The sequence below is a fragment of the Pleurodeles waltl genome, chromosome 6, assembly GCF_031143425.1.
Source record: "Pleurodeles waltl isolate 20211129_DDA chromosome 6, aPleWal1.hap1.20221129, whole genome shotgun sequence".
NCBI classification, from domain to species: domain Eukaryota; kingdom Metazoa; phylum Chordata; class Amphibia; order Caudata; family Salamandridae; genus Pleurodeles; species Pleurodeles waltl.
This window is the reverse complement of record NC_090445.1, coordinates 51,938,696-51,953,662: the sequence shown is the minus strand read 5'-3', so window position 1 is coordinate 51,953,662 and position 14,967 is coordinate 51,938,696. Positions and strand designations below refer to the sequence as shown.

The 14,967-nt window shown below is 45.4% G+C and overlaps 1 protein-coding gene across 2 annotated transcripts in view; it reads left to right on the top strand.

Moving 5' to 3' along the window:
* The window catches only part of LOC138299177 (butyrophilin subfamily 1 member A1-like), a 121,102-nt gene that overhangs the window by 40,395 nt on the left and 65,740 nt on the right, over positions 1-14,967 (top strand). For both annotated transcript variants that reach the window (XM_069237272.1, XM_069237270.1), the window contains exons 5-6: positions 2,930-3,277; positions 12,237-12,518. In XM_069237272.1, the coding sequence (XP_069093373.1) occupies positions 2,930-3,277; positions 12,237-12,518 (630 nt within the window). The remainder of the gene's footprint in view (positions 1-2,929; positions 3,278-12,236; positions 12,519-14,967) is intronic.

The following is a 14,967-nucleotide window of genomic DNA, read 5'->3' as shown; positions in this document are numbered from 1 at the left end:
AATTCACCATGGAGGCATAAACGAGGATCCACTGTCAAAAATATCCAGCCATTTTGAAGAAAGTATGTATCTGGGAGATGGTTACCAGACGTGATAACATACAGGTGACTTCAATCCACTCTGTTGATAGATGTCTCTTTATCGCAGATATCTCATGACCTATCATACACGGGGAAGACAAAATTGCAAGTTTCTGAAGCTGTAGTTTCTGGACTAGACTATAATATCTAAACCCTTTTTTAAACATTTTGAAGGGTTTGAAGGAGACCCTGTAAATTCTTGAGGAAGCCTCCTCCATGCCAGTTAGTGCCAGCTGAATAAGAAGATAAAGAGAAACTGACTCTCTTTGTGAATGTGTTTGGAAAAAAAGGTGGAGCATGAATCCATCCCGGTGAACCATTGATCAATAATGGGAATACAGGAAAGGATGATGGCAGGTTTGGGGACCACAGGGAAACTAGTGATAACCACCTTGTTAATGGCTCTACATCTGATAATAATCTGTAACAAAACACCCAGTTTAATAAGGTTCACATTAACTGGTGTAATTCCTGCTTCGGCTTCAGGCTTTAGGGGGTACTGTGGAATATGAGGCACCTTTTGCAGACGATTTATTTTTCTCTTCTGTAGTTCAGTTTAAAACATGCACTCCACATAATTAGTCCTTGTGAACACTAATGTGGAAGATACGTGGCCTATCTTTACACGTCAGGTTTATAAGCAGTTGGTTGACAATTCGTTTTGCATAGCAAGACGTCATCTTGCTTGTGCTGGAGACTCCCTCTAATGCAAAGAAAACAGTGCAGTTCAGTTCACACAAGATATCACTGCTCAACAGATTAGCAGGGGAGATAGAGCTTAAGAAGAACGCATTCTTGTCTATTGGGACCAGGAGTTATGGAGACCAGAGCAGTAAAGTTGTGTGGAACTTGCTGATTTGAAATACTGTGTGCATCTGTGGACACGCCCAAGAGAGATAGTGAAGGAAATTCAGAGATTTTTCAGGCAGATCATCTTGTGTCTGTATCAGTGAGGCAAGTAGTAGGTTTTCTGTTCATCATACATTCAACCTAAAGACCTTCTTGATCTATGGTACTCAAAGTGTCCTAGATGCAGTCAGCAACTCTACAGCTGTCCTAAGATTCAAGACATGGGTTTTGTGTGACCTTGTTAAATTCTGGGATGGTCAGACGGACAGAGTGGATTTGAAAAAACATTAGGACAGTCCCTTTTCCAGTGTCCCATTTGCCAACAATCGTAGCACAACCCTCTCACTCCAGGAGCTTTTTCCCTACGTCTTCCAATTCCCCCCTTTCAGTTTGTATTCTTCTATACGGTGAAAGTTCCAGCACAAAAGCAGCTCCTACTGTTTCTTGACCCATCTACGTAGTACGGCAATGACTCAAAACCTTTCAAACAAACCCCTGAATCCTTAAGTTTATCCATCAGAAAATAGACTAAGGCCCTCATTCCAACATTGACGGGCGGCGGAGGCCGCCCGTCAATGTTGCGCGTCAGGAATACCGCTCCGCGGTCCAGAGACCGCGGAGGGTATTCCAAGTTTTCCCCTGGGCTGGCGGGCGGCCGCCGAAAGGCCGCCCGCCAGCCCAGGGGAAAACGACCTTCCCACCATGAAGCCGGCTCGTAATCGAGCCGGCGGAGTGGGAAGGTGCGACGGGTGCTGTTGCACCCGTCGCGTATTTCACTGTCTGCAAGGCAGACAGTGAAATACATTTTGGGGCCCTCTTACGGGGGCCCCTGCAGTGCCCATGCCGTTGGCATGGGCACTGCAGGGGCCCCCAGGGGCCCCGCGACTCCCCCTCCCGCCATCCGGTTCCCGGCGGGAGAACCGCCAGGAACTGGATGGCGGGAGGGGGAGTCGGAATCCCCAAGCCGGCGCAGCAAGCTGCGCCGGCTTGGAGGATTCCTTGGAGGCAGCGGGAAACCGGCGGGAGACCGCCGGTTTCCCTTCTCTGACCGCGGCTAAGCCGCCGCGGTCAGAATGCCCCGCAGGGCACCGCCGGCCTGTCGGCGGTGCCACCGCGTCCCGCGGCTCTGGCGGAAGTAATCCGCCAGGGTCGTAATGACCACCTAAGTGTGAAAAAGAAACAAACACAAAGCAACAGACTTTTTCCAACTATGCATCCAAGAGTGGAACAATATCCGCGAATCCATCAGGACCTCTCCAGCTCTGCTGCAGTTTAAGATTTAGGAAACAGTTGAAGACACACCTCTTTAAAAACAATACATGACAATGAATGAAAAATCCACAACCCATCTTCATATCACATTACTCTTTGAATATGTGCTTGTCTTTGACTACGTATAGGGCTTTGCTGCCTTTTGGTTACCCTTGCGCTGTAGAAATATGATATACATACATCGTTCTTGCACATGCCAGGATAGGTGGTAGTGGGTGGCAAAGGTAAAAAGGCTTAGGCCCAGATTTAAGAAAAGTGACACTTCATTACATGAAGCGCCACTTTTCTTGCGCTCCATTGCGTCCCCCTAATACCACCATGTGTGCTTTATATTAATGATACGGCGCACTTTAGGATCAATAGTGTTCACTTTGTAAATTTGGCGCGGCGTTTTTGCAAACCTAACACCGCCACGTTAGCATAAATAAAATGACGCTGATGTGGTGCTAGGTGGCGCTAGGGGCTTCTTAAATCTGAGCTTTAGATTTGCTGTTGAAATGGCAATGGTAAGGATGATGATTATGGATACTTCTGTAGTGTATTCCATCCTTTATAACGAAGAAAGCGGTAACAGTGGTGATGATGATTTTAAAGATGGGGATCATGGAGGTGCTGATGTGAAATATATGTTGAGTGCCCATCTACAATAGCTGTTCTAATATGCCATTTCTTTTCCTAAAGCTTGATTTCCTTTTAATGTTTTTGCCTTTTCTCCATATATTCTGCAGCCACGTTTGATGTCCTTGGTCCAGAAGGTCCAGTGGTAGCCACCGTCGGTGGAGAGGCCCTGCTGACCTGCCGCCTGTCCCCTGGCCTCAGTGCACAGGGCATGGAAATCAGGTGGTACCGGAGGCACTCGGATGCCATCGCTCTGCTGTTCCGGAGAGGGACGGTGCACGAGGAGCAGCAGCTGCCGGAGTATCACGGCAGGACCCAGTTGCTCACGGATGCTATTGTTAATGGCAGCGTGACATTAAGGATTCACCCCGTGAGAGTCACGGATGATGGGCAGTACAGGTGTTACTTCGAGTCAGACACGTACCATAACGAGGCTGAGCTGGAGCTCATGGTCACAGGTGGGTGGACATTTGCTGGATGGTCCTGGTGTCTAGACATTGCTCTTGTTAAGTGTGTCAGGAGGGTTCCATATATCCGGTCCATGATGTCCCTACTCTCGCTGGACATCCCTAGACTCATTCTGGCACAGATATTGACTGTTAAACAGGACATCCGGTTAAGTGATGCATATCGTTGCCTCCTATAACATTGTGGACTGTGTTTAGCCTCCTACTGCAAAAAAGTGGTAAGTGGAACGCCTAAAATATTGTCAGCCACTGATAAATACTCTGGATCACGTTCCAGTTGTTTATTTTTAGGTTGAGCAGAGCAGCGCGCAAGCGCTGCTTTTCCAACGTGAGGTTATGTAGCTGGGCTTTTAACCACGCACACCGCACGCACATCACTATCACTCCTTCATGGGCTTGCCCTTCAAAAATCCTTTTTTTTTGTTGGTAAATTCTTTACGTTTGTTTTTTCTTGGGACGTTTTAGTTACCACCTTGGACATCGCCCCTATTACATGGCTAAATGCACTTTTGCCCATATGTTTGACTGCGAGCAAACTTTTTTTTCCTTTTGTGTGCTGTATTACTTTTCATTATCAGGTTATGTATCAAGAAAAGTCCAGTTAGGAGTTCACAATGCTAATAACTCTAACTCGAGCAAATGCGAGACCCGTTACATTGCAAATTCTTGTTTAACTCACTGCTCCTGTACAGGAAGGCACTCAGTGCTTACTTTGAAAAATTAAGAGGTACCGGTGCCCAAAGCCCTTCTCTTAAACACGAGGCTGCTGTAATTAAATCTGCCAGCACTGAATACTGAGGCAGCCTAATCCTGAAGCCATCTCGGGCCTCTTCAATCCATTTACGGCCACTCCCGCCCCTTCAGCTCATCCTGCAACTTTCTACTTTCTCCCTTTATGACCCTTTTTAGTTTTTCCTTCTTCCGTCTTTCCCATATGTGTCTTTTGCTCACAGCAAATGCTTGAGGCATAAGAATAAGCTCCGGCCTTCACATATAAGTGCAGTTGGTCAGCACCGGAATCAACAAGCACAAATTAAGCATTGCAGGCACTAATGATAAGCAAAAGAGGCTTAGTCCTGCTCCAACAGGAAAGGTTCAGTCTGAACTGCTAGTTCCTGTCACCACTGAGTGTGAAAACAAGCAGCCCCAGACCTATTTAAGCCTACTTCCACCTCCTCAGTGAGGCGGGTCTTTGGTCCTCCGGCACAATGAGCTGGGGGAACGGACGACGTCTTTCTTTAAGTCTCTTTCAGTCCTTCAACTGATGCTGTCACCAGTATTCATTTTGATCATTCTGTGTTTTTGCTACAGTCAAGCTATACTCAGTTTTGTTGGTTTGATTTAAATACGTACAACATTATTTTAAAAGCCCCCCATCTCTGTCTTCTCTCTACTGCTGCTAGTTTACGCTGGTATATTTTGATGTCTATAGTCCATGAAAAAGTACAATTGGATTGCTTATAGGTTTGACCTCATTCCACAAATCCTCACAGAAACATCAGAACATGTCACCTCATGTATGATCTTGTCATGTACCATGCATATTTATTAGGGAATGGGAAGGCAGGAGGTGGGAAGGCAGGTATATTACCATATCAATTCCCATAGTGAATTTGTGTGACTTAGGATGGTGGTGGAAGGCAAGGCCCTATGGATTCTATGCATATGCACACTGGGCCTGGTCGGATGTTATCCCATGTGGGCTTGGGTATTGGGCACAGGAAATGTCTGACACACATGCCTTCTACGCAACAGTACCCACTGGGAAAGACCACAAGCCAGGCCTTACATGTACTGCAGGCATAGGTACTGAACACAGAGCACGGCCAAAGCTATGACATCCTCCAAATACCTATACTGCAGGGGCCAATGGCATGACCAAATAGCATTGGCAGTTTGTGCCCTCTGCCCACCTACAAGTCAAGACGTTGCGTGGGGCTTTAAGGCACACCTAAAGTTGCATTTGCATTTAAATCCCCTTAGAAAAATCGTGGAATGTGAAATCTTAAAAACTGCTGGGCGAAGGCAAGTCCATGTCTGTAAGTCACACCTGGTAATGGAATGACAGTACAATTAATTACCTTCTCCTAGTATCTAAATGATGGCCAAATGGCCACATTCCCGGTGGTAATGCACTTTATAGAGTATCTGCAGTGTGTGGCCACAGGCGCTGAGCTTAGGATGAAGCCTCAGGCAATCCATGGTATACTCAGTGCTTGGTCTTCTCGTACTTTGGTCATTTATAGTGCATACAGAGCTTGTTATATGGCTGTGTCTGGTGCCTACTGCAGGCTATACATCTAAAGAAAACCCAATAACTGTACTCAAAGACTCAGAGCTCATGATTTTAGTCCTCTCCTAAGATCACATACTATTCTATGTTATAAATAAGCACTGGCAAAGCTAATAGGTTTGACATTTCCATGATGAATGTAGAAATAATGCACAGAAACAAACAAACAGCAAGCAGACAGCAAAGAAGCAACATTGACCCTGCCGGGATGGGACTAGTACTTCTTGCATTTCTCCATGCTCAGTACTGAAACTGTCAAGAAAATCCTTATTATTACAACAATAAACAAAATGACTGCTGATAATTTAACATTATATAAATATGGCGTGTAAGTGGACCTACTGAGAATAATGTAAAGTGTGTGGATACCAATCTTGGTTGTGTAGTCGGTACACCACTCTTCTAATTCCATAATCAGGACCTTAATTAAAATAAATATAGAGGACAGCCTAGAAAATATTTGTATAACCATTATATTGTTGGTGTTCTTGCCATATTGGCATTGCCACAGTCCCAAATTCAGGTACACCACTCTTCTAATTCCATAATCAGTACCTTAATTAAAATAAATATGGAGGACAGCCTCGAAAATATTTGTATAACCATTATATTGTTGGTGTTCTTGCCATATTGGCATTGCCACAGTCCCAAATTCAGGTACTTTATTAGTCAAATTGTAGTGTGCAATGGAAGCACCATTCATTGATAAGATATACGTGCTGTAAATGACACTGTGCAATTTTTTTTAGAATAATTCAAAAACAGATTTCAGTGTATGTACACAAAAGTTCACTCTGTAGGTATAGGAGAAGTGGGACTTATATAATGGCTATGCATCCCTCATGATGTGAAAACACAAGAAAAAATCCCACGCAAATTTAGAAAAATAGATTGAAACGTAATAAATAAATCAAGGCCATAAAAACAAAAATAAAGTCAGTAGAACAAGAGATATGCAATTTTAAAGATTTAAGTGAAAATAGCACCAAAAAGCCCAAAGCGCCAAAGTGCGAGACTGGGAAAATTCATACGTTTAAACTGACTGCGATTGTGCGCAGCTCAGATTCCAGGACCAGGTTATTCCCGTTGACAAGTTACCGGCTCAGTCCAGTGCAAAGAGTCCCGTTCATGGTGGAGGGGGCTGCAAGGAGCAGGGAAGCATTGAACATGATTGTCGATGTATTGCAAAGAGCAGGCCTGGCATCGCGGATTGGGAACATTGTAGCATGAAGATCCTTTTGTCATTGTGAACTGTTAGGCTGGAGCTTTGCATTGGTGCTCCCCGCGAGCAGTCAATGCTGTAGAGCGAAGGGTCAGGTTGACAAAACTTGGCATTGACCCGCAGTGCGAGTGACAAGGTTCTGGCACCAACAGGTCCGTTCATGGACATGAACAGCCCAAAAACTTCAATTCAGCTCCACTGAGGCCACACCAAGGGTTAAGGACCTGAGGGGCACCACTTGGGGGTTAGTGGCTTACTGCAGCTGGAGCTGGGTGCTGGTTCAGGTGGTTGGGAGACTGTTATGTCCCTGTGGCTCCGAACAGGAGGCTAGGAGACTAGCTCTTGGAGTCACTCTGGGAGTCCTGGGTTCAGGTGCAGGTCAAATCCCTCTGCTCAGTCAGTAGGGCAGCAATCCAGCGGGGCAGCAGCCTATCAAGACAGTAGCGCTGACCGGCAGCACAGCACCCAGCAGTCACAACAGTCCTTCTAGAGGTTTCCTTTTGAAGTGCACATATTTCCTGTCACCTCTGTCCTGGCCCCAAACTAAATACAGGGGGTATACAATCCTTTGTGTGGGGGTAAGACACAGTCTATTCAGTTGTAAGTGGGTCTGTGCCTAACTCCACCCTCAACCCCTGCCAGTGATGGCTTATTCAGGCACACCTAAGCTCTCTAATTTGTGTGGATGCCTAGGGGGAATACACAAATTCTAACTGCTAACTACACCCAGTGATGAGACAGGCTGCAGGCACTAAATGGCTAAGGCAGGAAAATGCCAACTTTTTAAAAGTGGCATTTTCAAAATTGTAACAAAAAAACTTATGGGAGAAGCATGCCTTGCAGTAGTGAGAAACACATGTAAGAGCTTTTCACTACCAGGACATGTGCAACTTTAAATTATGTGTCCTACTTTTAAATACATTGCACCCTGCCCTGAGGCTGTTTAGAGCCCACCCTATGGGTGACTTACATGTATTAAACTGGAAGGTTTGGACCTTGCAAAAGGTTTATATTGGCAGATGGAAATGGCAGTTTAAAACTACACACACAGTCTGCAGTAGGTTGGTGGCACAATACGTGCTGCAGGCCTAACAGTAGCATTTAATTTACAGTCCCTGGGTACATGTAGTGTTACTTTACTAGGGGCTTATAAGTAAATTAAATATGCCAATCGGGGATAAGCCAATGTTACCTTGTTTTAAGGAGTGAGCACATGCACTTTAGCACTGGTTATCAGTGGTAAAGTGGACAGGCGCCTAAGGCCAGCAAAAACGAGATCAGCAAAAACGGAGGAGGAAGGCAAATGTTTGGGGGAAGACACCCCCAAGGCTGACAGGTATAACACAATCCCTCTAGATTCACACAGTATCCCCGCCCATCTCACTTACACCCTCTCTCTCCCCTTGTGAATTGAGGCAGTTCTGGGCTGTAACAAAGAAAGGGCGCTTTTTGGAGCTTACCTTATAGTTACAACTTGTATGAATGCCTGATCTAATCCTTCCTGAAGTAGATAACATGCAACACTGCCAGGTGGTGCCTGTTAGACACTGGGTTACTGGTAGATTGGGGTGTGAGCCCTGGTCACGCAGCAACCACAACCCTAATCAGGGTAAGGCACAAGCAACCCCAAACTAACCTGTGCTCACCCTGTTTTAGCTTGTCACAGAGCAGTCAGGTTTAACTCTGAGGCAATATGTAAAGTATTTGTGCAACACTTCAAACAGCAAACAGTGAAAAGTCCTCACAAAAAGAACCCACACCAGGTTAGTAAAACAGAGCTTAATTTAATGAACAAAACTAAACTAAAACAACAAAAATTCAATCAGTAGAACCAAAATTATGAATTTGTAAAGAACAAATGTCAATATAGTTCCTAAAAGCTTAAAGTGCCAACTGTGGCTATCAGATCGCGCTGGACCAGGTCAAAAATTCAGGCTGACCGCGATGGAGGGCGTCGGATACAGTCCCAGATTAGTCCCGCTGAAGGCTTACCTTCTGAGGTTTTGTGCCAAGAGTCCTGTTCACGTTGTATAGGATCACAATGAGAGCGTCGCCGGAGGCTGTCGACATGGCACGAAGAGCAGGCTGGGCCTTGTGGACGAGTGGGCTAGTGCTTCTCACTGGCAGTTCCCCACAAGTGGTTGATGCTGCTGTGCAAAGAGACGAGTTGATGGCGGCTCGCGCTAATTCTTGGTGCAAGCAGCACTGTTTCAGTGCGAACTGGCCTATGTGCATTCGCGTAGAGCCCAAAAGCTTAAATTAGGAGTCCACTGAGCCACACCAAGGATCCAGGACTTGAGGGGCACCTCTGAGGGGTAAGGAATTAATTAAAGATGGGTTCAGGAGCTGTGGGGAGCCTGTTATGTCCCTAAGGCTCAGATCAGGAGGCCAGCAGACTAGCCCTTTAAATCACTTTTGGGTCCTGGGTTCAAGCTGGGTTCCAGGTGCAGTTCTTCCTTCCCAGGCAAGAGGGGAGCAGGCAGCAGGTCAGTACAGCAAGGCAGCAGTTCCTTCAGATTAACAGTCCAGCAGAGTGGCAGTCCTTTCAGCAGCACAGCAGCCCTTCTTCCTGGCAGAGTATTCACAGGCCCAGAAGTGTACTGAAGTGATGGTGTCTGAGTTCCTTCTTTTATACACTGGTGTCCTGGTTCTGGAAGGTGGGAGAAGCTTCTAGACCGTGCCTTTGAAGTGCATGGAATTCCCTGCCTCCCCTGTCCTGGTTCTATGCTTGCTGAAGTGACAATGCAGGATTGTTAAGCCTTTCGTGTGGAGGGAGGACACAGACTATTCAAGTGTAAGTGGGGCAGTGCCCAGCTTCTCCATCCCATCCTGCCAGTGATGGCCCTTCCAACCACATCCAGGCTTCCATTGTGTGTGGCTTGCTAGGAGGAATACACAAAGCTCAACTTCCAACTACACCCTATCATGTGACCAAAGACAGGCTGCAGGCGCCAAATGACTAAGGCAAAAAAATGCAATTTTTCTCGAAGTGGAATTCTTAGAATTGTAATTTAAAATCCAACTTCATAATAAGGCACCGAACATGGAGCACTTATTGTTTCCCATTTGGAAATTACACTTATAAAATGCGTAAGGCAACTCCATGTAATTCTATGGGAGAGATAGACCTTACAGTAGTCACAAATACATTTAAGAGTTTTTCACTACCAGAACATGTAAAACTTAAAAGTACATGCCCAACATTTTAAATACACTACACCCTGCCCTCCGGGCTGTCCAGGGCCGACCCTAGGGGTGCTGTATATGTATTAAAAAGGAAGGTTTCGGCCTGACAAAAGGTTCACTTTGCAAGGTGGAAATGACAGCTGAAACTGCACTCCCAGGCTCTGCAATGGAAGGCCTGAGACATGTTCATCAGTGCTGCAGTCCCAATAGTAGCATTTAATTTACAGGCCCTGGGCACATGTAGTGACACTTTACTAGAGACTTAGAAGTAAATTAAATATGCCAACTGGGTATAAGCTACTTCTACCATGTTTAAGGAGGGAGCACAAGCACTTTAACACTGGTTAGCAGCAGTAAGTGCACAGAGTCCTAAAGCAATAAAAACAAATTCAGTAAAAAGTAGGAGGATGAGGGCAAAGGTTTTGTGGATGACCTTGTAGAAAGAGCCAGGTCCAACAGCGCCAAATACTCTTTTGCCAGCTGCGTGTTTTCTTTTTTTATGAGCTGCTTCTTAGATCAAAGAGGCCTCCTTGAAAGTTGTAGCTCGGCACCCTACAAACACTACTGACAAGCCTGTGCATGTTATGCAATTGTAATGAACTTGAGTAGAGGTTTAAAGTCTAGTCAAAAATTGTATTATTAAATTCCTTAAGTATTTATTGAGTTATATGGTATTTATATAACACAAACATAGCCAGAAGGTGGTGTACCTGGTCAACGGGGTAAATTTCACTATCTGAACTGTCAGCACTGTTTTGCCCATAAAACAAAAATAGCTGCATGCTTGCAAAGGTGCTACTGTTCACTTTTAAAAATCGGTGATTGAAATTTTCCAGGGTCATACATAAGAAGAGGGCCTATACATATACAAGTAGCCAAAGATCATTAGATTGGTATAGAGAAATCGCAACCACATAGACCTTTATATTATGCTCCTTGCAACAAGCTTTTTTCAAACTTAACAGTGAAGTACTCTTTTCATTATGTTTCACAATAGAGGTTTTTGCAGTTTTATGCTTTCCCAGTCTGAATTTTTCTGGCATGAAATAGCTTATTTACCCACCTAAGTGGGTGCATGTTCCCAGACTTTCATCACAGGACCATACATCAGACATCTTGATTTTATCTGGAATGTAGATAAGAGGAAAAGAAAAAAAGGATCTGGTTCACCCTCTGACTTACAGCTGTAAACAAAATATTTCAACCTAAAGTAGATAAATCCCAACAACTTTCTTAGGGTCTTTACAGGAAATATACTCCATTTGGTCCAATGGGATCAGACTAGCCAGCCAATGAACTACGTGGCTAAAAAAGAATGTAGCAACCAATTGAGGGTGTTCCAGTGTACACTTACATCCTACAGTGTATGTTTACATCCTACTGTTGACCCTCTCCATTATAACATAGTGCTGGTGTGCTGGTAAAACCACAAACCCTACCATAATCAAGGAAAGGGATCAGACCAGCTAAACAGAGATTAGCTTAAAATAGTTGAAAAGATTATCAGGCCACACATATTTATTGTGTATCTCTGTATGTCAGTTAAAATCAATAATTTACATGTTCAATTTTTTACTGAGGGATTGGCATGTTTCCCTGCATTAGAAATTCTTTTGCAGCTTCATCAGGACAATAGATCAAAATGGGCCCACAGACCATTGGTAGGTAAGCTCACTGTCCCTGGAAGAATTTGAGGGTTCACATGAATGTTCTCAATCTCTCAATGTTCTTAATCCAGAAATATTTAGATTGCACAGAACTCCCTGCATTTGCCAGAAAATTACTGCTAACAAATTGCCAAACAGCTAAAGTGGTATTGTAGATTACTCCGAACTCCGGGGGTTAGTTGTGAATGCCTTTATTAGATGGAGCGAACAAACACTTGCCAGGATGAGAACCAGATTCAACAGTCAGCAACAGGAAAGCGATTCATTTTTAATCCTGGTGCAGAAAACAATAGTGGGATATTCTCCAATGGGAATTCAGTGCTGAGAAAATTTCTAAACTCTTTCCTGTAATTTGGAGGACAAAGTAACCCAGTGAGCCATGTGGGAGGTGGGATGTCCACATGCAACAGCTTCAAATCCATCCTGGTACTGGATACGTAGTGCAATTATGGCCATACATTGGGAATAGAGAGACTTAAATGTACATGCAGACAGCTAAATGCTAGAAAATGTTATTGGCATTTGGTGCAAAGGATTTTGACGGCACCAAAGCTGACATTATGAATGCTTCTACTTTTGTAGGGTTCAACTCTGACCCAGACATCCGCTTGGAAGGTAACCATGATGGTGGGATCCGGGTTGTTTGTGAATCCACTGGCTGGTACCCAGCACCAGAGGTGCTGTGGTTGGAGGATGGTGGCAAGAGCCTCCTGAGAGCTTCTGAAGTGAAAACACAAGACAAAGATGGTCTGTTCAAAGTCGAGAGTGGGGTGGTGATGACAAAAGAATCAAAGCGGGCTCTGGCATGCCATCTGCGGAATCCCCTAACCCAGCAGGACGAGGTCTCTACTATCTGTGTATCAGGTAAGGTCCTGAGGTGCTATCCTAGGACTCATGTCAGTATGCCGACAATAACGCTGTACACAGCATATCTTTATCTATTTATTTATTATTTTTAATATGCAGCAAATGCTGGGGTCAAGCTTCTAGGCACAGACCATATATGTGACAAAAGTTAGTAAACAATGCAGGTAACCTCGTAGCTTTCTGTTTAGAGGAGGGAAGATTATGGATACAGAGGCGACTAATGGTGCAAGTTTAATGCTTCTCATACTCGCTTTTCTGATAGGACACTTTTAGTTGAGATTCCCTACCATTTCGGTATTCCCCAGGCATCAGCCTGTATTTGGAAACTTCTTTGCAGTACTTTTGTGTGCCAAAAGATGGCACCACACGGCTCTGCACTGGCCTTGTTCTGCTCTGGGAATAATGTGATGGGCCTATAGGCGCCACTCCTATGTGCTGATGTCAGTTCCTTTCTTTCAACGCCACCCGATGCAGTACTGGAGCATTCTATTGTCGCTCAGAGATGTTTTCATCGGCTGTTTTGTCAAACATTTACAGTATGCAAGGGAATGTCACCCCTTAAAATGACAGGCCTGTAGGGACTGTTGCAAACAAATGTCAGTGACAGATCTCCACCAGGTGTGCCTGTGGTGCCTGGGGCAAGTAACAGTTCTAAAGCAACTGTGTCGATAAATCCGAATACCATCCAAGAACATGAGACAAAACACTGCCTAGTCAAACACAAAAAGACTTTGTGACGAGACCAGCCAAAGTCGTGGTCCAAGCTGAAGGTTCCAACCTGTTCTCGCTCCAGAAGTTGAAGCCATTCCAGAGGCTGGTCTTTGTTGAGATCTAAATTATCCAGTAAGTTCACAAAGAAGCATAAGAAATCGAATCAGGACTTGGCCCAGAGTCTCATCACCTTAGAAGGAGAGGAACCATGGCTCTCAAGCTCCTCTTCTCAGAGATTTTGGAGACAATCCCACAATGAGTTTCCCGGCCTGTCCCCCACTCTAAACAGATTGAAGAGTTGTTCTAGGCCATGCTCTAACTCATGAGTTCTTTGCCACCTCCCTATGGGGCATGTTAAGGCCCCAGGGTGTTGAGAGGCCCTCCTTTTGGAGAACTACTGGCAGATTCGCCGTCAGTACCAGTGGAATCCCAGGTGCCCATTATGATGCCCCTGGCTCCGATATGGACCTTGCCCCTGTGGTCCACATTGGTTCCTGGAACTTCGATGCTGGTGCCGAATCAATTGACGACAGGCGAGGTGATATCCATAGTACTCTCCAACTCCCAAGTCAGTGCCGGTTCAAGCCCGATTGAAGCTGCTGTTGCCCATTGGTGCGGCTTCCCCCTCTTGATATGCAAAGTCTACATGGTAGAGCACATGCAGTGCACTCCATATTCAACATGGACTTGGACAACAATTATGAAGTGGGTGATAAGTTTGCTCAGTCCTATACTGAAGACAATTTGTACGGCAACTTGCAGGAGGTCTCAATACCTCCCCTGAATCGGGCCTTCTCTCACCCCATGGCCTAGCCACCTAAGAATCTGCCTCCTACGCCATGGTGATGCGTAGGGCAGCTGAAGTCCCTGACCTCCAGCTCCCCATCTTGGTAATTAAAACTAATGTGCTGGCAGAAGTCCTCCATCTGGGGCAAACATTTTCTGAGCCCCTTCTGCCATTTAATGCAGCACTAACAGATACCATGTTGGGCGTCTGGACCAAACCTTGCTCTGCCCCCGAGGTCATTAGACAAATAACGAGATGTCATCACCATACCCCGTAGGCCACAGTGTTCCTGTCTCAACACCCTTTCCACAAATGTTTAGTGATGCAAGTGTCCACAAGCAGGCCTAACACCAACAGCAACAGTTTTCCAGCTACTCCCCCCATTATGGAATCCAATTAAGTGAAGACGTTTGAGAACAAGTTTTTGCTTTTCTTTCACCAGCGTAGCAGTCCGTTTAGTGAACGCCAGCTGTCTTCTGTGATGCTATTCCCACCCTTTGCGACTCTGAGACTTAAGTCCTCCTGGGTGCCCCCTGAAGATCTCTGACCTATCTTTGCCCAGGACACCAAGGGTGGTCGGGACTCCCAAATCCACAACTTGTTGTGTTGTGGACACCACTGATTTCATTGGGCGGGCCATTGGCACCATCTCACCCTCATGCTTGGCTGTGGTCCACTGGTTTTTCAGGTGACATCCCATAGTCCCTCATTCACATGCCGTTCAGTGGGACTCGCTTATTGGGGTATAAGGCAGGTTCTGCTGTCAAGCAGTTTAAGGATTGCAGGGCAACCAATCACTATCTAAGCCTCTCTGCCCCACATCACCGACCGCACCAGACCTACTGCTCCTTTCGCGGCTTGGGTAGAGGTACCCCATACCAAATCCAACTACAGCAAGATGCACAGTAGTTACGCGGATGCTGCCTTGGTACTCAAAAGTGCCATGGT